This window comes from Paramormyrops kingsleyae, chromosome 2 (genome assembly GCF_048594095.1).
Source record: "Paramormyrops kingsleyae isolate MSU_618 chromosome 2, PKINGS_0.4, whole genome shotgun sequence".
Taxonomy (NCBI): Eukaryota; Metazoa; Chordata; class Actinopteri; order Osteoglossiformes; family Mormyridae; genus Paramormyrops; species Paramormyrops kingsleyae.
Window position 1 is genome coordinate 21,540,947 of NC_132798.1, and position 23,560 is coordinate 21,564,506.

The following is a 23,560-nucleotide window of genomic DNA, read 5'->3' on the forward strand; positions in this document are numbered from 1 at the left end:
ATCAGGTAAAAAGAACCAATTTTTGCGGACAGTACATTAGTCAACTATGGTATCTGTGTGGTACCTGCGGCGGGGTTCAGGGGTACAGGCATAGCTTACCCTTCATTTCACAGACCTACTCCCCTACTCTTCCACCTGACGGTATCAGTAAGTACAAACAACTCAGGTACCCAGAAGGAAATGACTTTATTTAAAGTTTAGAAAGCAAATCTACTATACAAAGTTGAGATGTGTGTTACAGCAGACCTATAACGATTAAGCAAACCTATCTATGTTCACATCAACAGCAACTGAAAATATCTCCATGCAAATAGCAACATGCCAGGTAATGCCGTTTGTCTGGAGGGGAAGTTACCAAAAAAAAAAAAAAAAAACCCTAAAGGTGATTTTGAGATAATCAGCACAAGATAGATTTCTAGCACAGGATACATTTCTACCACAGTATAGTTTGATTGCAGCAAATCACCAAGATTACTGGGTTTTTAGAACAAGGATTCCTAAGCGATGTAGCTGATGCTTTAAACAAAACAAAAAAAAGTAGCACACCACAGTGAGAGACTGATGCCCAAGCAGTGTGTTGTGCAATTAAGTAAAGCAGAATGTCACCCAAAGCAAACTCCAAGTGGCATGTACACAGAGACAGTCACGGCCTGCAGGTGGCGCTCTGTGCCATCCCATCACTATATTTTTCAAAGCTGTTTGAAACGGGTGAGGGGGGGTACATGACACAGGTTCTGCAGGGAAATTTTGGGAAACTGGTAAATGATCCATATCTGCCTGCTGTCCCAAGAACAGCTACTCAGCAGTGCTGGGATGCCAGCGGAACCACAAGTTGGATTGGACGTGACAGTCTGCTCCAGGCCAGCAGAGGGTGCTGGAGGAAGCGCAGCAGCCTTCACTTCTTCCTGCCTCCACGCTCCTTCAGTGCCAGGTGGATGACGGAGCCACTGTTCATGTTGTAGTACGCCAGCGAGTTGGAGTCCTTGATGAAAATGCCCTGGAGGCAGAACGGGTGTTATTTGTGTGCTTATGACTTTGTCTGCTTATGACTTTGTGACCTGCCCAGGCCAACGGGAGGCGGGGCCACGGGAGGCGGGGCCACGGGAGGCGGGGCCACGGGAGGCGGGGCCACGGGAGGCGGGGCCACGGGAGGCGGGGCCACGGGAGGCGGGGCCACGGGAGGCGGGGCCACGGGAGGCGGGGCCACGGGAGGCGGGGCCACGGGAGGCGGGGCCACGGGAGGCGGGGCCACGGGAGGCGGGGCCACGGGAGGCGGGGCCACGGGAGGCGGGCAGGGCTCACCTCATACTGCAGTTTCTGCTTCCCTGCTGGCATGCCGGTAGCTTCATGGATTTTAACCTTTATCACGGACACCTGTAAGGAGAGAGGGAGCCGGAGGTGGTCACTGGGGCCTCCTGACAGCTCCTCACCAGTGGGGGGAACGGGGTGGCGGTCAGGCCCATACCTGGTCCGTGAGTGGCACAGTGAAGCTGAGAACCTGCCCGCTGAGCTTCCACTCGGTCTTGTCCTGCATGTTGGGTACTTGTACCTTAACCGCCACAGGGCCCTGGGGGGGCAGAGAGTGTCAGCATCCCGGAAGGTTGTAGCGCGCCACCCCCTCCCCCCTCCCCCAAATGGAGACAGGCCGCATACCTTGTTCCTCCGCAGGAACTCCTCCTCAGGTATGAGGTTGTCTTCTGTCTTCATCTTCTTACTGGCCGGCTCATCCTCATGAGGTGGGGGTGGGTGGGCGGGGGGCAGTGGTGTGGGGGCGGCGCTGGGGGGCTGGGGCACCGGGGGGGCCGGAACAAAGGCTGAGGAGCATTAAACCGGGGGGGGGGGGTTAACACAGTGTATACAAAGCAGTGCAGCTAATGACAGAGAGCAGACGGAGTCTCACCGGTGGGCACCACCATAGGGGGCGGTCGCGGGGCCATGATGTGCGGCCCGGTGGGCGGCATGGGCACCACGTTGATGCGGGGCGCGTGCAGCATGGGTGGCATGGGTGTCAGCACCTGGCCTGGGCTGAGCCGCACCACAGGGGCCATGGGGGGCCGCGGCAGAACCGGCACCGTGGAGAGCAGTGCGGTGCGCACTGGGGGCGGCATCTGCGGGAGACATGTCAAGCTGAGAAAACGGGGGGTGCAGGAGGGACCGGTCAGGCCATCAAAACGTAGGGGGGGGGGGGGGGGGTAAAACTCTGACCCTTTCAGATTGAATTAATGAATGAACCCGTAACGATCAGCTGGCTTATGGTTACTTTCAATCATTAATCCATATTCATAAATTTTACTTCACTCTGTGTGTGGGCTGCAGGGCGCTAGCATGGATCACACATCTGGGGCCAGGACAGATAAACTGAGCTGGGCAGTGAAAACTGTGCACTTCTCCACATGCATGTGATGGACTTATACTAGATGTTGACAGATTGCTTGTGTTTCTGACACTAGTGAAACATCTTCACTAAAAGCATTGTCTGTGTGTTGCACGTTGCCGCATGTTGTGCCAGTGAGTTGCTGTAGGGTGTGGGACACAGAGAGACAAGTCCATAAGCTCACAGAGGGAGGGGCGCGGGGCACCGAGGTCACCGGTGGCGAGGGCTTGGGAAGGCTGGGCATCGTAGAGGCTATTGCTGGTGGGGGTGGAGGCAGGGCCTCGTTGGGCTTGCTGGGCCCAATCTTCTCCTTGGTGTCGTCCTCTTGCACCAGGCCCTTGGCTTTGTGGATGGCCTCGATCTGCTCCTGCAGCGTGATGTTGGCCTGCGCGGCCTGCTGTGTGCGTGCCATACTGCCCGAGTGGCCGTCCCACGTCACCTAGGAGGTCACAAGCTCAGGGTCAGAGTGTGTGCTGGTGCTGCCTAGGGTCGGGGTCAGAAGTGCATATTGGTGCTGCCTAGGGTCGGGGTGCAGTACCTTCTCCTCTGGCTTCTGGATCTCCTCCTCCCCGATCTTCTTGCCGATGGCGGTCTCCTCCACACCGAAGATGTCGGTACGCCGCTCGGCCAGCTGCTTCAGGCTGCTCTCGATGTCAGGCCCCGGGGCGTACACCTCGTCCTCGATCTGCCGCTCGCGGATCTTCAGGTCACGCTGCTCCAGCCAGCGTGGGTCCAGCAAGCCAATGCGCATGTGCTCCTGCATCTTGCTGGCAGGGATCTTCTCCCCCGTAACGGGGGAGATCAGGTACTCCTCTGAGGCTACCGTCGGGGGGTGGGGCTTGGAGGCTGCGTACAGTACAAATGGTAAAAACATGATCCTGCAAAGGGCCAGTGCTGCAGCTAAGCTGCCCCAGTAAGGGATCATACTGGGACTTTCACCCCCAGCAGAGATGACAGCACCGGCATTCATTCATCACAGCTGCTTGTTTTGCCGCTAACTGACTTTGGTGGCCCGGACCCAGTCTTACCCTTGGGGTCGTAGTCCTTGCGGATGATGACCTGATCGGGTGTGGGGGGCAGGGGTGGGGGCATGGGGTTGTCAGGGGGCAACGGTGCCTTCATGGTGTCATCATCGTCATCAGAGCCCTGTGAGTCAGCATCATAGCACACGCATGTAAACCATCCATAGTATGGTCAGCATCATGGCACACGCATGTAAACCATCCATAGTATGGTCAGCATCATGGCACACGCATGTGAACTATCCGTAGCATGGTCAGCATCATGGCACATGCATGTAAACCATCCTTAGCGTGGCGGCTTTTGGAGACATTAGAACATCCACTCACCTCATCCATGTCTTGTAGCTGTGTGTCCTGGTCCGGCTGGGTTGGATGTCCATCCTCCCTGTCCACCCGGTCATCTTCCTCATCCTCACTCTCCACCTCCATCTCCACTTCTTCACTCTCCCCAAATTTTTCGTAGCGCTCCTGAATCAGGATCCGAGCGCCAAGTTCCTCTGGGGTGGTGGGAGGGGGGAAATGTCCTGGGGGAGAAAGGGAGAGGCAAAAGTAATGACTGACATGCCAGGTCACCTATGAAAGCAAAAAGGGCGGGGCTAAAGGAATGACTGACATGACAGGTCACCTATGAAAGCAGAAAGGGAGGGGCTAAAGTAATGACTGACATGCCAGGCCACCTATGAAAGCAGAAAGGGAGGGGGCTAAAGTAATGACTGACATGCCAGGTCACCTATGAAAGCAAAAAGGGCGGGGGCTAAAGTAATGACTGACATGCCAGGTCACCTATGAAAGCAGAAAGGGAGGGGGCTAAAGTAATGACTGACATGCTAGGTCACCTATGAAAGCAAAAAGGGAGGGGGCTAAAGTAATGACTGACATATCAGGTCACCTATGAAAGCAGAAAGGGCGGGACTAAATTAATGACTGACATGCCAGGTCACCTATGAAAGCAAAAAGGGAGGGGGCTAAAGTAATGACTGACATGCCAGGTCACCTATGAAAGCAGAAAGGGAGGGGCTAAAGTAATGACTGACATGCTAGGTCACCTATGAAAGCAAAAATGGAGGGGGCTAAAGTAATGACTGACATGCCAGGTCACCTATGAAAGCAGAAAGGGAGGGGGCTAAAGTAATGACTGACATATCAGGTCACCTATGAAAGCAGAAAGGGAGGGGGCTAAAGTAATGACTGACATATCAGGTCACCTATGAAAGCAGAAAGGGAGGGGGCTAAAGTAATGACTGACATATCAGGTCACCTATGAAAGCAGAAAGGGCGGGGCTAAAGTAATGACTGACATGGCAGGTCACCTAAGAGTAGGCTTGATGACGAAATTAACTGAGCAGGAGCGTGGATCGTTTAGTGAAATGTGGAAATTTTATTTCCAAGATTTCAAAATATCAAATTAGCTTTGCTTTTGAAAACACAGTTAAAATACCATATAGAGCAGTATAATGTCGGTATGGAATGAAAAATTAGATGTCATCCAAGCATAATGACCTGAAAGAAACAGGAACCTTTAAATCAAAGGAAAGAATCAGGCTTGGTATTTATGTTTAAAGGTCTACAGCTATATGCTTCTAACAAGTAGAACCCTATTGTGATTTCTACTCAATGAGCCTTTCTGCATGGCGAGGCTGAATCGAACGTTAACATGTCCTGTAGAATCTGCAGCTGTCCAGCAGCTGTCCCTGTGCTTTACATGTGCATGTACCTACTCTACAGAGGGACCATCACGTGCAGGTTTTTGCCCGTCTCTTGCACTTGGTGGCCAGACTTGGAGGTAGTACCTTGCTCGTTGGGCTGGAAGTCCACGGTCTCCACCACCACAAAGTCATGCCAGTCGATCTGGGCATAGGCCACGCGCTCCTTCTCTCGCTCCTCCTCCTCTTTCTTCCTCTCACGCTCTTGGAACTTGGCCCACTCCACGCGATAGCGGACCTGGAGAGAGGGCGCGGCAAGCCGGCGTCACCGCAAGTACCAGCATCAGCACTGCGCCTGCATAGCTCAGGGGCCCACCTGGTCCAGCACCTCCCTGGGGTTTTCGGCCTCCTTCTTCAGCTTCTGCAGGAGCCCCTTGGGTGGGATGAGGATCTGAAAAGCACAGAAAGCAACAGTGTTTCACCTGGAGAGCCAGACAAGAGCACAGTGGATATGACTGCCAGCCTCGATGGGCCTGTGTCACACATGCTTCGGCACTGGCCCCCCCCCTCGTACCTTGGTATACTGCTCCACCAGCTTGGTGAAGTAGGTGAACAGGCTGTGCTGGGGCCGCAGGAAGTCAAACTGGTAGTTGCGCTGCTCCTTCTGCATGAGCTGCGTGAGGAACTGGCGGCCATTGCGGGCCACAAACTGGGCCGTCAGCTTCACCACGTCGAGGTCGAAGGCAGAAATGGAGGGGGGGTCTGCGATGAACTCAAATTCAGGCGGGGGCTCTTTGGGCACCACAGTCTCGTGAATCACCTGAGCCTGGACCTGCTCAGTGACAAGCAGGGGCGACAATGCAGGCCTGTTCACTTAACCGTGATTCCAGTAGCTCCCAGCTCCCCCCCGCCCCCAAGACCATCCAAATAATTGGTACATGCTCACCACTCCACGCTACCCAAGAGATTTCATTCAATACGCATAACAGCCGGAGATAAAAGGAGCTGAAGCCCACCTTCTGCGGCAGCTGCTGCTGCGGGGCCTGCTGCATGGCCTGCTGCTGCATGACCTTGGGCACGGCGGCCGACGGCTCCTGGGCTTTGCCCTCCTTGAACTCGTTGACCTTGTGCCGGTAGTAGGCATGGTAGGGGTCACTGGGGTTCAGGAAATTGAACTTTGGGTTGTTGATCTCGTTCTGCCGAATCCTGGCCTCGAACTCTGGTCCATTCCTGAGGTGGGAAAAGACGGGGGGGGGGGGGGGGGGGGGGGTAAATATTATTTTAGATTAAAAAAATGTAGACTTACTAAGAGGAATGTCAAAAAGAAGGCTGCATTAGAGGCTAAGGATAACACTAAAAGTTTCTTCCAATATTTTAACTCCAAAAGAGCTCTAAAAGCTGAAATCACTAATCTGCAGAATTGTCTTATAATTGAAAATAAAATTGATATAGTTAATGAGTTTAATGATTGTTTTGCACGCATATTCACTGTAGAAGACATGAGTAACAAACCGACTCATTCCTAATCCAGCTTCATCATTGACCAGTATATGTATAACTGAAGCTGATGTGCTACAAAGCCTAACTAAGCTTAAAATAAATAAATAACAGTGCCCTGAGGCACTGTTATTAAAAGAGATGAGATAAATTATTTATCAACCGTTAACTTTTACTATGTTGACTGTTCAGTTGGGTGTAACTTGTGGGTTCTGGCTAACGTGGCGGTTAGTGGTGCCGCCTCCTAGGATGATCACCTACTCCTCTTTGCAACTTCGTGCCTGGTGCTCTCACTCCCGGCTCAGAAACGACATTCACTTTGTGTACAGAGCTTGGTACTGCTCGTCACCCGCGATATATTCACCACTCCCCACGTTGTAATTTTTGTATAAAGTATACTTCATCGTAATTCCTACAATTTGATCTGTAAGACCTGACTCATCTAAAAGCTCATCAAGAAAGTGGACTAGATCAAGGAGCTTGTTGAGATACCTGCTGATCATAACAGAGCGGAATAACCAAGACAAAAAAGCTGATTTAAATCTTCAATGTGCGCTTTTAAACTGTCAATCTTCGAAGAGTAAAGCAAATTTCCCGAATGACCTGTCTACCACGAAAAATATGGACATGCTACTGCACAGAGAAATTCAGCAAAAACCAAACAACTTCTTACTACTGAACCTGCTCACCCCCTGGCTTTCTGTCTAAGCCCTGTTTAACAGGCAGGGTGGTGCTTTGGTGGTGGCCCCTTGTGACAGAATGAAACCAAGTGTTATTGATTTACAACATATCTCATCACTTGAATATTTGATTTTTAAAATCACTGGCCATACTTCCCTGCATATTAAACTAATTTATTTACCACTCAAGATCCATCCTAATTTTTTCTCTGACCTCAATGAACTGCTTGCTCTTGTTTGTGGCATGTCTTCTGCAATTATGTTACTTGGTGACTTCAATATTCATATGGAAACTGACTGTCCACCTGCTTGTGAGCTGTGCTCGATGTTGGAACGTTTCAGTTTTGTACAGCATGATTTTCCAACCCATACTAAGGGTTATACACCACTGGATCTTATCGGTTTCTCTAGTTCCACAAACTAATTGAATTCTGCTTTACTTACTCTCTGCCCAGAACAAGTAAAAAATAACCTTTGATTAGCTATTGGAAATATCTACTGATCCTCTCATATCATCCTCCTGACTCTTCGTGCCTCTCGCCTCCATGATGCTCTGGAGTTGTCATGGCCCATGCAGATGCTTTCTCTGTATAACTCCATATGTTCTGGACACTTACACGGCTGCTAACCCTCACCCACCTCCACTTCTTCACAGTTTGCAAGAGGTAAAGTCTGTCTTCAAGCTCCAGCTGAAAACTCAAATATTTTAGAAATGCTACATCTACCAGTATGTAACATTATTGTCGCTTTTTTGCTGCTGTTTCTGTGTGTGCATTGCTTCACTGCATTATTGTTTGACTGTAAAGCGTCCTTGAGTGTGACAAAGATTAAATAAAATCTTAAATAAAAGATTGCAACCTGAGATTCCGTTTGCAAACGGAAGGCAAACCTGGCTACGAAGCTGGCTGTCTTGTCGACAATGTTTCGGACTTCGGGGGGCGGATAAATGATTCCCACGATCGGTTTTGTTGCTGGAGTTTCATCCTTCGTCTCTTCTGGTTGCTGGTGGTAAAATATCACCATCAATATTACACTAAAAAAGGTCAACGATTATATTCATCACGTGACTTAAAACCCCACTATTTCAAAGAAACGCGCTTACAATCGATCTGCCATAAAACATGTTATGCACAACCAAATGGATACTGGGAACAGATTGATAAACTGCTTTTAACTCAGCTTTTAAAACTCAGCTTTTAAACTGAACAGCAGGTTAAGCTATTTGCGCACCGATCTGACAGTATTACTGTTTATAGGTTTGTTAATGTACTGAAGAAGGGAGCACAAAGGCCTGTAAAACGGTACCGTAAAGGACAGTGAAATTAACCAACAACCACAACAATATTTAGCTTTGTACAAATACAAAGCAAACAAAACGGCAACAAACTACCGAGCTGAAAAGAAATTAACGTTATCTAGTAGTTACACTTACCGAGTTGTTAAGTTCCGGCTGTACGATCTGAACGGGCCCAGGCGGCATGGCTGCGAGACAATGACCTTCGCCTTCCTACCTGTAATGCAAATCACAGCCCTCTTACTGGTAATTATTAAAGTTGCACCTTATTAAAAAAAGAACCGTCTATTTTGTCAATGACTTTTAAATCGCAATGAAAATACAGAGTTACACTTAATCTGCTAACCGAGCCACTGTAACACAGGAACGTCGTATGTGATCTTAGCAGATCACTTCCGGGGCGCAGAGAATCATGGGTATTGCCGCTTTAAAATTTAGCTCCACCTTCGTAGCTCGGACTAGAGTTGCTATGACGATAATTGTCAACAAAAGCGATTTGCCTCTTTGCAATACAGTAACAAAATCACGAATGTTTCGCAGTGTTGCTGGTCTCATAAAATCGAATCAAAAAACATCTGTTGTAAGTTGGTTATTACCAATATAGAAGCACTATTAATCACTTTTGCCATCAGAGGAAAGAGTGATGACCCACCTTTTGGGTCGCCAGGACTGTGTGGACAGTCTACGGAGAGATCTAACGGATATTCAGGGAGCTGTTTTGGACGTGCTTTCCTGTACCGGTCCGGTTCGATTTTCTTCATGGAAGTTCCCAGATAAGATGTCCTGCAATTTGGACTTGGCATCACTTTTGGAGCAATACGACTTTGTGGAGGGGGAAGAAGAATTTAATCAGCACTCGCACGTTGTTCTGCTGGAGCTGATGATTGACAGGTATGGACTGACAGCTATTGTGCTGTTATTATGTCATATGATGTCGTTATTAACGCACATGAACAGAGATGTAGGTTCATACTCTGCCCTGCACATTTCTCTGTGTTTCTGTACCTTGGCTTTAGACTGATGCTTCTGCTTCAGAGTTTGAATGCCCATGCAGAGGTGATATTGGGGGTGCGAAGGAGAGGCTCACAAAGTCGAGCGACCCCTCCTTCTGTATCCATCGGCTTGGTGGTGAGACGCTACTGGCAGAACCTGCTGCATCTGAGCTGTCTGCATCTTAAGGAGGTACGCGTGTCAATGCAAAAAGCATTCCTGCATCCTGATGATTAGCCGATTTTATGGGGCTTTCAACACAATACAGTTTGCACTTCGCTGGCCGCTTGGTTCAGAGCAGGATGCCTCATTTCTTTTGGCCCCGCGCGTATTCGACAGCGCGCAGTGGCCCAGGTAGTTTTTGGGTAACCTGTCTACCAGGCAGAACATCGGCTGCTGCGCTTCCCCTTTGCTCGACGCAGCGACAAACTACTGTGGCACGGCGCAATCCAATGGAATTCAAGTCAAGTGGCTTTTTATTGTCATTTTAACCATACACGGTTAGTGTAGTACAGTACACAGTGAAACAAAACAACGTTCTTCAGGAACCATGGTGCTACATAAATCAACACAGAACTAGAATAGCTGCACAGAGCGACATAAAGTACATGCGTGCAGTCATTACAGGACAGAGGCACAAAGCATACAGGTGCCATTGTCGCATTGTGTGTGAAAGCCAAATTACTCCAATCCTCCCATCATATATATATATATATATATATATATATATATATATATATATATATATATATATATCTGTGTGTGCGTGTGTGTGTGTGCGTGCGCACGCACGCAATATATATACCTGAGTGGCCAGTGTGGAAAGAAATGGACGAGGCCTTCTGATACTGAGGTGGAGAAAGCGGATTAGCAATGTGAGAGGAAAAGGACAGGTGATTGTCCATGGTTACCCCAAGTTTGCGAGTGATAACCAAAGGACAAATCAGAGAGTTATCCAAGGAGATCACAAGATCCTGGTGTGGGGATGGATCAGCTGGGATGAATAGCAGTTCAGTTTTGCCGGGGTTAAGTTTCAGCTGATGAGCTGTCATCAATGATGTCTGCCAGACATGCAGAGATCTGAGTGGAGACTTGAGTGTCTGAGGGAGGAAAGGAGAGGATAAGTTGGGTGTCATCTGCATAGCAGTAATATGAGAACACGTGAGGATATGACATCACCAAAAGATCTAGTATAGAGGTAGAACAGAAGAGGACCAAGAACTGAGCCCTGAGGGATGGTAGCGAAGAGTCTGCATGGAGTAGATGTGGATCCCTTCCACATCATTTGTTATGACCAACCTTCTAGGTAGGAAGCAAGCCATCGCCATGCTGAGCATCCAATTCCATGACTCATCAGGATAGACAAGAGAGTCTTGTGGTTGACTGTATTGAATGCTGCTGAAAGGTCAAGGAGGATAAGGACAGATGACAGTTTGGCCTCTCACATTTTCTCAGTGACAGCCAAGAGGGCAGTCTCTGTGGCATGTGTTGCTTTGAACCCTGGCTTTTAATATCATTGGTACATGACCAGATGTTATGGAGATATCAATGATAGTGATTAACGGGAGAAGGTCTTCAGAGAGTGTCTGGAGCGTGGTGAAAGGGATTGATTGGATCCAGTGGGCAGGTGGTAGGATTGCACTACGAGATGACTCTCTTCTGTTGCTAGATTGGAAAATTGAGCCACTAAAGGAGAAGGGGAATCCTTAATATATAGTGTAGTAGTTGGGGTGGGATGCTGGTGCCTTTTCTTCATGCCTGTGCATTAATGAGGGGTTATTGTTGTACACCAATTGCTGAGAGCAGATCAGACACTGGACCTCATTTATATACAGTCAAGCCCGGAATTATTCATACCCCTGACAAATTTTGACTTTAAGTTACTTTTATTCAAGTTTCTTCTTGATTGGAAATGACACAGGCATCTCCCAGAAGATAATAAGACGATGTACAAGAAGTATCATTGTGGAAAAAAAAATATTTTTCAGCTTTTATTTACATTTGAACAAAAAGTGTCCAAAAATATTCATACCAGAGCATGTGAGCGGAATGGTAAATGGTAAATGGACTGCATTTATATAGCGCTTTTTACCAAAGCGCTTTACAATGTATGCCTCACATTCACCCATTCACACCACACATTCACACACCGGTGGCGGAGCGGAGCGTGAGCGAGGAGCGGAGTGGGTGGAATTTGATCAGAGCGTGAAGCGGTTTTTTAATTAAGCCAAGAGCGGTCGCTCTGTCTCGCTCCAATTTCGCTCCGATACCGCTCACACTACGATTCTGAGGCGTGCCCAAATCTACCCAGAATTCATCTGTACAATTATCAGGACTGTTACAGAAATTGGAACGAAATGGAATTCGCAAAGTATTTCACAAAAGAAACTGATATCATACAAGTGTACTATTCTTATCAAACGTATAGATGACAATAATGTAGAGCAAGAACAATAATGTGGTGAAACTGTTTCAGTTAGTAAAGATTAACTTTGAAATCACTTTTGCCTATATGTAGCTTAAAAATTAATATTTTCTGTTCTGAGTGGCAATGTTGCCGTTGCTCATATTTCTTTATGATATAAGGCTTCGGTTTAAGGTGACATTTGTTAGGCATGCAGATTATTTGTCCCTCTTTTAAATTGGAGCGAGCAGGGAGCGATTTGACTGGAGCGGGAGGAAATTTTAGTGGAGCGAGAAGCGGTGTTGAGCGGAGCGACTTAGTGCGAATTAGAGCGGAGGAGCGGGCGGAGCCAACAGCCTCGTGAGCGAGGAGCGGAAATTCTCACCGCTCCGCTCACATGCTCTAATTCATACCTTTTGCAAACTGTCACAGTCTATGGGAAAATCTAAAGTTCTATACCATTCCAAATAGTCCAAGCTGTTCTAAAGCATCCTAATTTCCCTGATTCTTTGGGAAGAGCTGTTTTAATCAACTCAACAGGTGAAAAACAGCAGCTCTCTGCAGTTGGTTTGTGGACAGTCCTGGCTAAGGCAAAGGAGCTTTCTGAGGACCTGTGTATATAAATGAGGTCATGTGCGAGGAATGATGACTTTAGAATTATGACGGATGCATCATAATATTATGACATGCCTTAGGTGGAGATAGCACAGCAAAATGTTCCCAAATATGAAATAGATTGTTCCATTACTGTCAATTAGAATAACATAAGTGCACAGGAACGCCACATACAGGTTTGAACCAGTTTTAACACAGTTAATGACAGTGTAAATGACACAGTTACGTGGGTGTGTATAGAACTAAACTATGGACATCATTTGATCACAAGACTTTGGCACCCCCGATACAAGCATTGAATCACGCTTTGGGGAACCCAGCTTTGTAGTTGTGATATCAAGCTTTAGAGCTTCAGGTTCTCCGTTACATCACTACTTTACACCCAACCTTACTCTTAGCTGGTGCAACTCACTGCAGGCCTGTGGTGACATTTGAAATGCATCAAGTTCTGGGATGAATCAAGCTGTTTGATTTGCTTTTGTGTCCAGGAGCAAACTAACAAGTGCGAGAAAGAATCACCTGTAGAGGGTGTTGGTGAGCAGCTGAAGCGTGAGCGTGAGCTGAAGAGCACCTTTGTCCAAAGGCAAGAGTCATCTGTGTGCCAGAGGGGCTACACCTGCTGCCCCGAATCTGCCTCCAGAGACATGTGCTCTGTGGGCTGCCAGACGGTGGCGTCGTCTCCACTGCCCTGCCATGCCTGTGCTCACGTGCAGCATAGCCTGCGGGTGACGAGTGACACCCTGAGCAGCATATGCCAGAGACTGGGCCTGCCATCCTGTCTGAGCTCCTTCCTGGAAGAAGTGCCCAGTTCCCTGGAGCATGGGCAGCTGTCTGCGCCCGATATGGCTCAGTGGGCTGCCCAGCAGAGCCGAGACCTGGGTCGACTGGAGAAGTACCTAGCCCAGCTGCAGGATACCATCCAGCCCCTGAAGGAGAGCCTAGCTACTCTGGAAGGAGAACGAGGGAAGCTGAGGGTCCAGCTGGAGCAGACGGAGAGGTCACTGGCCCAGCAGAGTGAAGAGCACCAGGCCAGCCTGGAGAATATTGAAGTCAGGCTCCAGAAGGTCCAGGCCAAGGGAGACGAGGCCAAGAGCAGACTGCAAGGAGAACTGGAGGAAATGAGACTTGGTGAGATGCATGCGGACTTCAGGAGCTCCTGGAGCTCTTCTAAAGATCTTTGAAAACTTCAGAAGTTGTTGCTGTTGGTTCATTTCCCAGTAGTGTTACTCTTGTATTCCTTATTTTGAATTTTTCTGGTTAAAAACCATCCAGCTGTATAAATAAGAAACCGAAAAACAAAGCTGTGAGTTGCTTTGGATGAAAGTGTTTGCTGGAGAGGTATGCGATGTACTGCTCTGGGCGGATTATGTCCTGGGGAGTGATGCATATGTGAGACTTGCTGTGAAAGCTCAGTTGGTCCTGTCACTGCAACACAAACCCATTCTTCCCTTTCAGAAAATTTGTCTTTGAAAGAAAGAAACTCAAAACTCAAGGCAGAACTTTGCACCTGCAGTTTGCAGCTGGATAAAGTGCACAGCACTGGTAAGGGCACAGCCTATCTTTCCTCACCAAAGAGTACAGAAAAATGTGCTTTTGCACAACAGTCAATATTGCACAACAGTCAAATTCCACTGGTCCTCTCAAAACTGTTACTTTTCCCTCAGCAAACTGCATTCATTTTATATTTCTGCAAAAGAATTGCATATTAATCATCTGGGAAATGCATGAAATGCAAATGTTGATATACACTATATTGCCAAAATTATTGGGACACACCTCCAAATCATTGAATTCAGGTGTTCTAATCACTTCCATAGTCACAGGTGTATAACATCAAGCACCTACACATGCAGACTGCTTCTACAACATGGATCACTCTCAGGAGCTCAGTGAATTCAAGCGTGGTACCGTGATTGGATGCCACCTGTGCAACAAGTCCATTAGTGAAATTTCCTCGCTACTAAATATTCCACGGTCAACTGTTAGTGGTATTATAACAAAGGTTATAATAACTTATAATAACTTTAGGTCTGAAAAGTACATACCCAGTTCATGACAGCTGTACTGAGCTTCAGAACACACTAAATTTAAAAAACACTTCAGCCTTGACAGGTGTCTGTTTATAGCTCTTGGTAACTGACCTTAGGCAGCATCTGAACACTCCTCGCACACACTCCTTTCTACCTGAGCATGCTCCTCACATGCACTCTTTGGCACCTGAGCATGCTCCTCACATGCACTCTTTGGCACCTGAGCATGCTCCTCACATGCACTCTTTTCCACCTGAGCATGCTCCTCACATGCACTCTTTGGCACCTGAGCATGTTCCTCACATGCACTCTTTGGCACCTGAGCATGTTCCTCACATGCACTCTTTGGCACCTGAGCATGTTCCTCACATGCACCCTTTGGCACCTGAGCATGTTCCTCACATGCACTCTTTGGCACCTGAGCATGTTCCTCACATGCACCCTTTGGCACCTGAGCATGCTCCTCACATGCACTCTTTTCCACCTGAGCATGCTCCTCACATGCACTCTTTTCCACCTGAGCATGCTCCTCACATGCACTCTTTGGCACCTGAGCATGCTCCTCACATGCACTCTTTTCCACCTGAGCATGATCCTCACATGCACTCTTTGGCACCTGAGCATGTTCCTCACATGCACTCTTTGGCACCTGAGCATGTTCCTCACATGCACCCTTTGGCACCTGAGCATTCTCCTCACATGCACTCTTTGGCACCTGAGCATGTTCCTCACATGCACTCTTTGGCACCTGAGCATGTTCCTCACATGCACCCTTTGGCACCTGAGCATTCTCCTCACATGCACTCTTTGGCACCTGAGCACACTCTTCATACACAGTCTTTAGTTTTACTCTTCTTACTCCAGATGCTTCCACACAAACAGACACCTGAGTGAAAAAATCAACATTTTAAAAGATTTTGCTAATGGGGCCTCCCTGTGTCTTCAGAGCATGAAAGGGACCGGCTCCAGTGGGAGGTGCAGGCCACGCAGGAGAAGCTTGAGGAGCTCAAGGAGCAGACTCACGCCCTCCAGAACCAACTAACTGGCCAGCAGGTTCTGCTGGACAAAGAGAGCGCCAAGTATGAGAGTGCCTGTCGACAGCAGGAGGTGAGCCCCCACCTAGCCAGTGGACGCCGTGACAGCAGCCAGCGGCCAAAGGCCATACTGATTCACTGAAAGTAGGTGAACCTCTTCAACATGCTGAATAATCAATGATCAAAATGTCACTACTTTGGAAATACAGCACTGTACAAAAGTCTTAGGCAATCCAAAGAAATGTTTAAAGCTGTTTATCTGGGTAGCAAGTGTACTTTGGCTTAGAACAAAAAACACAATTTAACATTAGAACATGTGCAAATTAAGAGTAACACAATAAAAACTAGTAGTAATTTCTTCTGTTTTCTAAAAAGTTACTGTTACCTAGTTGGACGGCTAGATGAACACTGCTTCAGTTCCCAAACCTCTCCTCAGGGGCACCTCAGCCGTTCCATGATCTTGTTAAATTTCACCAACAGCTCAATTAAATAATTAAATAAACTGGTTTAAAAAGTAAGTGACAGATTGACTAGCTGTATGAGGTGTGCTAGTGGCCAAGTCAAAACATACATGGCTGCACTGGACGGTCGCTGCAAATACTGGGATGATTTTAGCAGAAGTTCTGAAATGGCTAAGCTGACACACTTTGACAGGCATAATACCATAGTTTTACACCAACACGAGGATAATCTAAACATCATTTTCTTTGCCTGCCTAAGACTTTTGCACAGTACTGTATATGAAGGATAAAAAGGAATGGATGGATAGATGAAGACTAATGGCCAGATGACTGTGTTGCCAGTCAACTCTCACTTCCTGCATATCTTTGTGTTTGGCCCCATCTTCCACTCCATATCCATCACCCACTGTTCCCTCTACTGTGCACATTCAGGCAACACAGGCCAAGCAAAGGGCCCTCCTGGAGCGTGTCGATGCCCTGGACAGGGAATGTGTGGACCTGCAGGGAAGGCTGGGTCAGGTGGAGGAGAGCCGGGCGGAGCTGCAGGAGAAGCTAAGGCTGACTGTAGAGGAGAAGGAGCTGCTTCAGGCTCAGCTTAGCCAACAGCAGGTAGCCCCTGCCCTGACTCCAAAGTCACCCGACATCAGATAGGCCAGAGCTACCCCCACGCCAAAGATACCCGACATCAGATAGACCAGAGCTACCCCCCCGCTCCAAAGCCACCCAACAGCAGATAGACCAGAGCTACCCCCACGCCAAAGACACCCGACAGCAGATAGGCCTAAGCAACCCCCCACGCCAAAGCCACTTGACAGCAGATAGGCCAGAGCTACCCCCCCATTGCAAAGCCACCCAATGTTGTAGATGGGTGGTGTTCATGGACAAAAGGATGGTGTAAATGGGTGGTATCAGTGGGCAAATGCGTGGTGTAAATGGGTGATGTCAATGGGCAAATGGATGGTGTAAAAGGGGATGGAATCAATGGGCAAATGGGTGGTGTAAATGGATGGTAAGTTATGTTTCCGTGTGCTGCGTAAACCTCCTTTCTGATTGGATGCAGACACTGAGATGAACACGACCTGCCGCTGTCTTCCTGTGCGTCCCCTTAGGTCCTCGGTGTGCAGCTACAGGGGGAAACTCAGGCTCTGAGGGTGTGTGTGGGGCGGCTCCAGGGGGAGCTGGAGGAGCAGAGGCAGCGGGAAAGACTGCTGGTGGCCTACCCTGAGCTGTGCCCCCCCGCCCAGGGGTCCCCACAGAGTATGGCTGCCTTATTCTGCCACCCACTGTGTGTCTCAGGCAGCATGGTTTCTGAATAAAGGCACCAGTGGTGTACTGGTTCAAGGCCCACGACAGCAGTGTTTATTATCCTGCTGATTGAATGTTAAATTTCCATTCAAAATGCTTTGTAGGTATAACCTGAGAAAACCAGCCGAACACTGTCATATTGTGTTTGTTATTCCTATATAAATCTGATGATGATGGTAGTAGGGATGATCCATGCTGTGTGACTCTGGCGCCCTCTGTGAACAGCAGCGAAGCATTGCACCCTTGCGCTCTGCCTCCTGACCTCCCAGGCACAGGTGATGTAATAGGGGACATGGAGCAGCAGCTGTGTGCCAACATGCTGCGGATTGGTGTCCTGGAACAGGAGAATGCCACCCTGAGTGCCAGCTTGGCAAAGCTGAGGGAGAAAGGACAGCTTGGGGACTACAAAGTCGCAGTAAGCCTTCACCTTTGTTCTTTACATTCACCGTTATATATCAGGAAGCACTGCTTTGGGCAGAACTGTGCACAAAAATGAAGCGCTACAGGAAGGTTCCTCTGTGGTTCCCCTGCAGGTGGGCTCACCATACCAGCTACGGTCCCACTGCCCAGCTAAGACCCCAGAGGACAGCCAGGGGAGCTGGCACCCCAGTCCAGAGGGCCTCTCTTTGTAAGCTCTGTTAGAAGCCATTACAAACATGACTGTTACAGTAACTGCCTGTCCAATAATAAACCAATAAAATGGCTGTCATTGTAAGCAGTCTGGTCCTAATGTAGTGATGTAGCCATCATTACAGCAAACAGTACTAATGTAGTGATGTAGCCATCATTACAGCGGACAGTACGAATGTAGTGATGTAGCCATCATTACAGCAAACAGTACTAATGTAGTAATATAGCCATCATTACAGCGGACAGTACTAATGTAGTAATATAGCCATCATTACAGCGGACAGTACTAATGTAGCGATGTAGCCATCATTACAGCGAACAGTACTAATGTAGTAATATAGCCATCATTACAGCGAACAGTACTAATGTAGTAATATAGCCATCATTACAGCGGACAGTACTAATGTAGCGATATAGCCATCATTACAGCGGACAGTACTAATGTAGTAATATAGCCATCATTACAGCAAACAGTACTAATGTAGTAATATAGCCATCATTACAGCGGACAGTACTAATGTAGCGATGTAGCCATCATTACAGCGAACAGTACTAATGTAGTAATATAGCCATCATTACAGCGGACAGTACTAATGTAGCGATATAGCCATCATTACAGCGAACAGTACTAATGTAGTAATATAGCCATCATTACAGCGAACAGTACTAATGTAGTAATATAGCCATCATTACAGCGGACAGTACTAATGTAGCGATATAGCCATCATTACAGCGGACAGTACTAATGTAGTAATATAGCCATCATTACAGCAAACAGTACTAATGTAGTAATATAGCCATCATTACAGCGGACAGTACTAATGTAGCGATGTAGCCATCATTACAGCGAACAGTACTAATGTAGTAATATAGCCATCATTACAGCGGACAGTACTAATGTAGTAATATAGCCATCATTACAGCGGACAGTACTAATGTAGCGATATAGCCATCATTACAGCGAACAGTATACTAATGTAGTAATATAGCCATCATTACAGCGGACAGTACTAATGTAGCGATGTAGCCATCATTACAGCGAACAGTACTAATGTAGTAATATAGCCATCATTACAGCGGACAGTACTAATGTAGCGATATAGCCATCATTACAGCGAACAGTACTAATGTAGTAATATAGCCATCATTACAGCGGACAGTACTAATGTAGCGATATAGCCATCATTACAGCGGACAGAACTAATGTAGTAATATAGCCATCATTACAGCAAACAGTACTAATGTAGTAATATAGCCATCATTACAGCGGACAGTACTAATGTAGTAATATAGCCATCATTACAGCAAACAGTACTAATGTAGTAATATAGCCATCATTACAGCGAACAGTACTAATGTAGTAATATAGCCATCATTACAGCGGACAGTACTAATGTAGCGATATAGCCATCATTACAGCGGACAGAACTAATGTAGTAATATAGCCATCATTACAGCGGACAGTACTAATGTAGTAATATAGCCATCATTACAGCGGACAGTACTAATGTAGTAATATAGCCATCATTACAGCGGACAGTACTAATGTAGCGATGTAGCCATCATTACAGCGGACAGTACTAATGTAGTAATATAGCCATCATTACAGCGAACAGTACTAATGTAGTGATGTAGCCATCATTACAGTGAACAGTACTAATGTAGTAATATAGCCATCATTACAGTGAACAGTACTAATGTAGTAATATAGCCATCATTACAGTGAACAGTACTAATGTAGTAATATAGCCATCATTACAGCGGACAGTACTAATGTAGTGATGTAGCCATCATTACAGTGAACAGTACTAATGTAGTAATATAGCCATCATTACAGCGAACAGTACTAATGTAGTGATGTAGCCATCATTACAGTGAACAGTACTAATGTAGTAATATAGCCATCATTACAGTGAACAGTACTAATGTAGTAATATAGCCATCATTACAGCGGACAGTACTAATGTAGTGATGTAGCCATCATTACAGTGAACAGTACTAATGTAGTAATATAGCCATCATTACAGCGGACAGTACTAATGTAGTGATGTAGCCATCATTACAGTGAACAGTACTAATGTAGTAATATAGCCATCATTACAGCGGACAGTACTAATGTAGTGATGTAGCCATCATTACAGCGAACAGTACTAATGTAGTAATATAGCCATCATTACAGCGGACAGTACTAATGTAGCAATATAGCCATCATTACAGCGTACAGTACTAATGTAGCGATATAGCCATCATTACAGCGGACAGTACTAATGTAGTGATGTAGCCATCATTACAGCGGACAGTACTAATGTAGTAATATAGCCATCATTACAGCGGACAGTACGAATGTAGCGATATAGCCATCATTACAGCGGACAGTACTAATGTAGTAATATAGCCATCATTACAGCGGACAGTACTAATGTAGCGATGTAGCCATCATTACAGCGGACAGTACTAATGTAGCGATGTAGCCATCATTACAGCGGACAGTACTAATGTAGTGATATAACAGCACAGATACATGGGCTTAAACCTGACTATGTGTATGTTACACTGAGTATATAGCTATACTCAGTAAAAAAGTAAAAGTGCCCATACTCAAACGCTCTGGAAATTGTCCTTCAGTGCGTAGCTTATGCTCTTTGTACCATCCAGCCATCCACAGGGGGGCGTGAGTCAGCAAGGAGCAGGACTGAGAGATGGCATTCAGGCCCTTGAGAGAGGCCCCATGTTGACTATGCTGCACTGTCAGGCTGTGGAGCTGCTTCTGCCAGCAGAGGAACAAGCCGCTGAGAGCTGCTGCAGGGTCCGCCCCGCCGCTCAGACCCACTGCACCACACGCCGCAAACAGAACTGATGTTACCCAGCTGAAGGGGACTGTGCAGGAACAAAGCAGGGACAAGAACAACACAGATGCGTAGCTGTCTACCTCAGTGCAGTATGGCAATATTTCACTGATAGCATTACAGTCCCCAGCTAATCAAAATACAGTTATCAGTCAATGGCAGTACAAACACACACCAATGGATGATGCCCCAATAAGCTCAAATGAAGAGTTTCAATGGCATGTAAGAGGATATAAAAGCTGAATAAAGTAACACAGACCTAACCTTTTTAATTAACAACATCCTATCTGAATCATCACAGTAATCAAAATGTACTTCTTGCACTTTTGCTAACAATTAAATGTTGGTACATCCATTATCAGCTCATGTATATTTAAGAATTGTTTTATGTATAAACATTATACACAGAAATTCTTTAGATAGAAAGTGACAACTCTAGTGAGGACTACGATGGCGCGTGTCTCCAATTAGCTGAACACGACGACACAGTGAAGAAAAAGGCTGATCGATGCCATTCAGTTTTCGGGTTGGCAGGAGCTGCCATTCAGGACACGATGAGAGTGAAAACTTTCCTGCTCTTGTTCTGGCTTTTGTTGGAGTGTTTGTGTTACACATGTCATGTAAAACAGTTCTGTAAAGCTGTATAGCCTACGCATATTTTAATCAAGCCACTGCCGTAATTTCACTTGTATTTCTGAAAAGGACGCACCTGTTGTAAGCTGTTAAAAACATCATTTTTGTCAGCATCACTTTATGAGCATCAGCTCTCCAGGTTAATAGTTACACAAATGAAGGCTCACGATACAGGCTGAATAGGGCTACATGTCATGAGCAGCCAATGGAAAATGGATTACAGTGTAATGAATGTTTTAATATTTACTATAATATTTATAGTAATAACTAATATATGATCAGGTCAGTCTAGAATTTTGGTCTGCAGCTGCCACTAGTGTAGAGATATTTATAATAACTCTTTTATGCTTTTATTTGCATCAGATTCCGTTCAAAACCCAAGTCTACCTGATACAATTGTGCAGTTCTCCGAAATGGTCACAAGGGGTCGCCAATACTTCATTAGTACATTAAATAGGGCTTAAGGTAACACAGGCCGACAAAAGGAGTATTTACGGCTACCTTAAAAGGGATAATGTACCGGTATGTGTGGGACTCATGACTCTTAATAGGATCAGCGGGTACAGAAAATAGATGAGTGTATCCTATATTTAAATAATATATTTTTGCGAAATTAGTCAAATGTGAACCTTAAAATTGGGAAACTAAAAATGACTCCTAAGTTTAATGATTTTACTAAATCCCATCATGCCGAAAGATAAATTTGTACATACTATATATTAATATGTAAACAAAACCAGAACCGTTCTTTCTCGCTTGGCCTGAATTAAATAAGAAAATGTTCAAGGTGCACCGGGTACTTTATGTACACGGAGGCATTTTGTTCAGTAAACTAGGGAAGCTGGCTTACTGTGACCGGTCGTACCAATAATAATGTTGTAGTAGGAATAAATCGTGTACACAGCAATGCCAAGAGAGATAAGCCACGACAGACGCGTAGCGGGCGAGTGATCGGCAGCCCGCAGCTCTGGACGTCGCACTGGCCCCCAGCCATCCTCGGCCAGCCGAGAACAATAGCGGCACGGCGCAGTGCCAAGACCGCAAGCACTGTCGTACCTGGCAGCTGCGAAGGTTACCGGTAACCTTGGAAACGCCGAGGGATCGCGCACTGTGCACGCGCGATTTTAAGAACAAAGGCGCTTCCCGAAAGTCCTAGTGTCAGTTAACACCTGTTACTTTGGTAAATATTGACCAAACAAGTTTACAGAATTGAAGAAAAAACGAGATAAAGATCGTATACATATACTTTGCATATTGGCATTCACAGTCGTACAAAGCAGCTGCAATAACATTAAAAATTAAATCATACATATATGAGGACTACGGTTGCCACCCGTCCTTCTTAATGTGGGACGAAACAGTTTATTTTCCAATGCGGGACGATCCCGTATTATAAGACACGGGTGACATCCCTAACACTATGACTAAGCTAACCTCTGCATGGTAGAGCGGAAATATACGGCACCACTGTAATTTCTTAGACATAACGCTCGGGGCAGCAGATTTTTAAAGCGGTCGCAAAGAACTATCGTAATATATTTCAGTGCTATTACTAGAATTGTTCATTTTTGTTTCATATCCTCTGCCTCAGTGGTTGATGTTGTAAACCAGACGATGGTCCCCAGTCATAGAAAGGCAAATTTCAGCCTGTTTGCATTTTCATGCCTTTCTTGATATGAAGAATCCAGAGACCGAGGGGCGATCACATTACTTCCCGCATGATCTGCGTTCACAACAGGGTTGTTTTTTTAAAAAAACAAAACAAAAAAACGTAGACTAGTGATGGAAGTTCAGTTCAATTTACAGAACCGATTTTATCGAACTCGGTTTAAATTAATCAAAAGTGTCTGGCCGACCTCACTTGTGAGTAAACCTCCCGTTTTAGGGTAAAGAAATGGCGTAATTGACGTGCACCGAAGAGATAGAGAAATTGAATTAGAAAGGCAAATGACAAAAATATTGTTTTTAAAATATTATGAGAGTCTAAGATGACCGTTTTATGCTTGTGTTTTCTGTTTGACGCCTAATGTTCTCCTGTATCCCAGTTCCTTTTTTAAACTTTGAATCAAATGCATGTAGTCATGACTGTGCTATTCCTCTGT

The 23,560-nt window shown here is 46.4% G+C and overlaps 2 protein-coding genes across 4 annotated transcripts; one reads left to right on the plus strand and one right to left on the minus strand.

Annotated features, from left to right (window-relative positions):
• Positions 1-167: 167 nt before the first annotated feature.
• On the minus strand, positions 168-8,943 carry sf3a1 (splicing factor 3a, subunit 1). 2 transcript variants are annotated; one of them, XM_072708004.1, is made up of 16 exons: positions 8,857-8,943; positions 8,649-8,727; positions 8,106-8,218; positions 6,056-6,269; positions 5,614-5,871; positions 5,416-5,490; positions 5,187-5,337; positions 3,724-3,920; positions 3,403-3,520; positions 2,913-3,220; positions 2,559-2,813; positions 1,901-2,108; positions 1,654-1,814; positions 1,466-1,567; positions 1,303-1,374; positions 168-997 (listed from the first exon to the last, which is right to left on the minus strand). In XM_072708004.1, exons 2-16 carry the CDS (start codon positions 8,694-8,696, stop codon positions 896-898), a joined length of 2,382 nt encoding a protein of 793 aa, XP_072564105.1. In that variant the 5' UTR covers positions 8,697-8,727; positions 8,857-8,943; the 3' UTR covers positions 168-895. The 2 variants fall into 2 exon arrangements, with proteins under 2 accessions (XP_072564105.1, XP_072564104.1); XM_072708003.1 differs by having other exon boundaries at positions 8,649-8,917.
• ccdc157 (coiled-coil domain containing 157) lies at positions 8,924-23,560 on the plus strand. 2 transcript variants are annotated; one of them, XM_072708005.1, is made up of 10 exons: positions 8,924-9,401; positions 9,527-9,692; positions 13,008-13,647; positions 13,975-14,061; positions 15,496-15,656; positions 16,477-16,653; positions 17,154-17,301; positions 17,619-17,764; positions 17,883-17,977; positions 20,635-23,560. In XM_072708005.1, exons 1-10 carry the CDS (start codon positions 9,154-9,156, stop codon positions 20,834-20,836), a joined length of 2,070 nt encoding a protein of 689 aa, XP_072564106.1. In that variant the 5' UTR covers positions 8,924-9,153; the 3' UTR covers positions 20,837-23,560. The 2 variants fall into 2 exon arrangements, with proteins under 2 accessions (XP_072564106.1, XP_072564107.1); XM_072708006.1 differs by lacking the exons at positions 17,154-17,301; positions 17,619-17,764; positions 17,883-17,977; positions 20,635-23,560 and having other exon boundaries at positions 15,496-15,727; positions 16,477-16,612.

Coding starts and splice junctions, on each gene's coding strand:
- sf3a1 (XM_072708004.1), bottom strand. CDS start 8,696: ATGCCGCCTGGGCCCGTTCAGATCGTACAGCCGGAACTTAACAACTCG. Junction 3,921..5,186: donor CTTCCAGCCCAACGAGCAAG/GTACTACCTCCA, acceptor TTTCTCCCCCAG/GACATTTCCCCCCTCCCACC. Junction 2,814..2,912: donor TCCAGAAGCCAGAGGAGAAG/GTACTGCACCCC, acceptor GTGACCTCCTAG/GTGACGTGGGACGGCCACTC.
- ccdc157 (XM_072708005.1), top strand. CDS start 9,154: ATGACCCACCTTTTGGGTCGCCAGGACTGTGTGGACAGTCTACGGAGA. Junction 13,648..13,974: donor ACTGGAGGAAATGAGACTTG/GTGAGATGCATG, acceptor CTTCCCTTTCAG/AAAATTTGTCTTTGAAAGAA. Junction 14,062..15,495: donor GGATAAAGTGCACAGCACTG/GTAAGGGCACAG, acceptor CTGTGTCTTCAG/AGCATGAAAGGGACCGGCTC.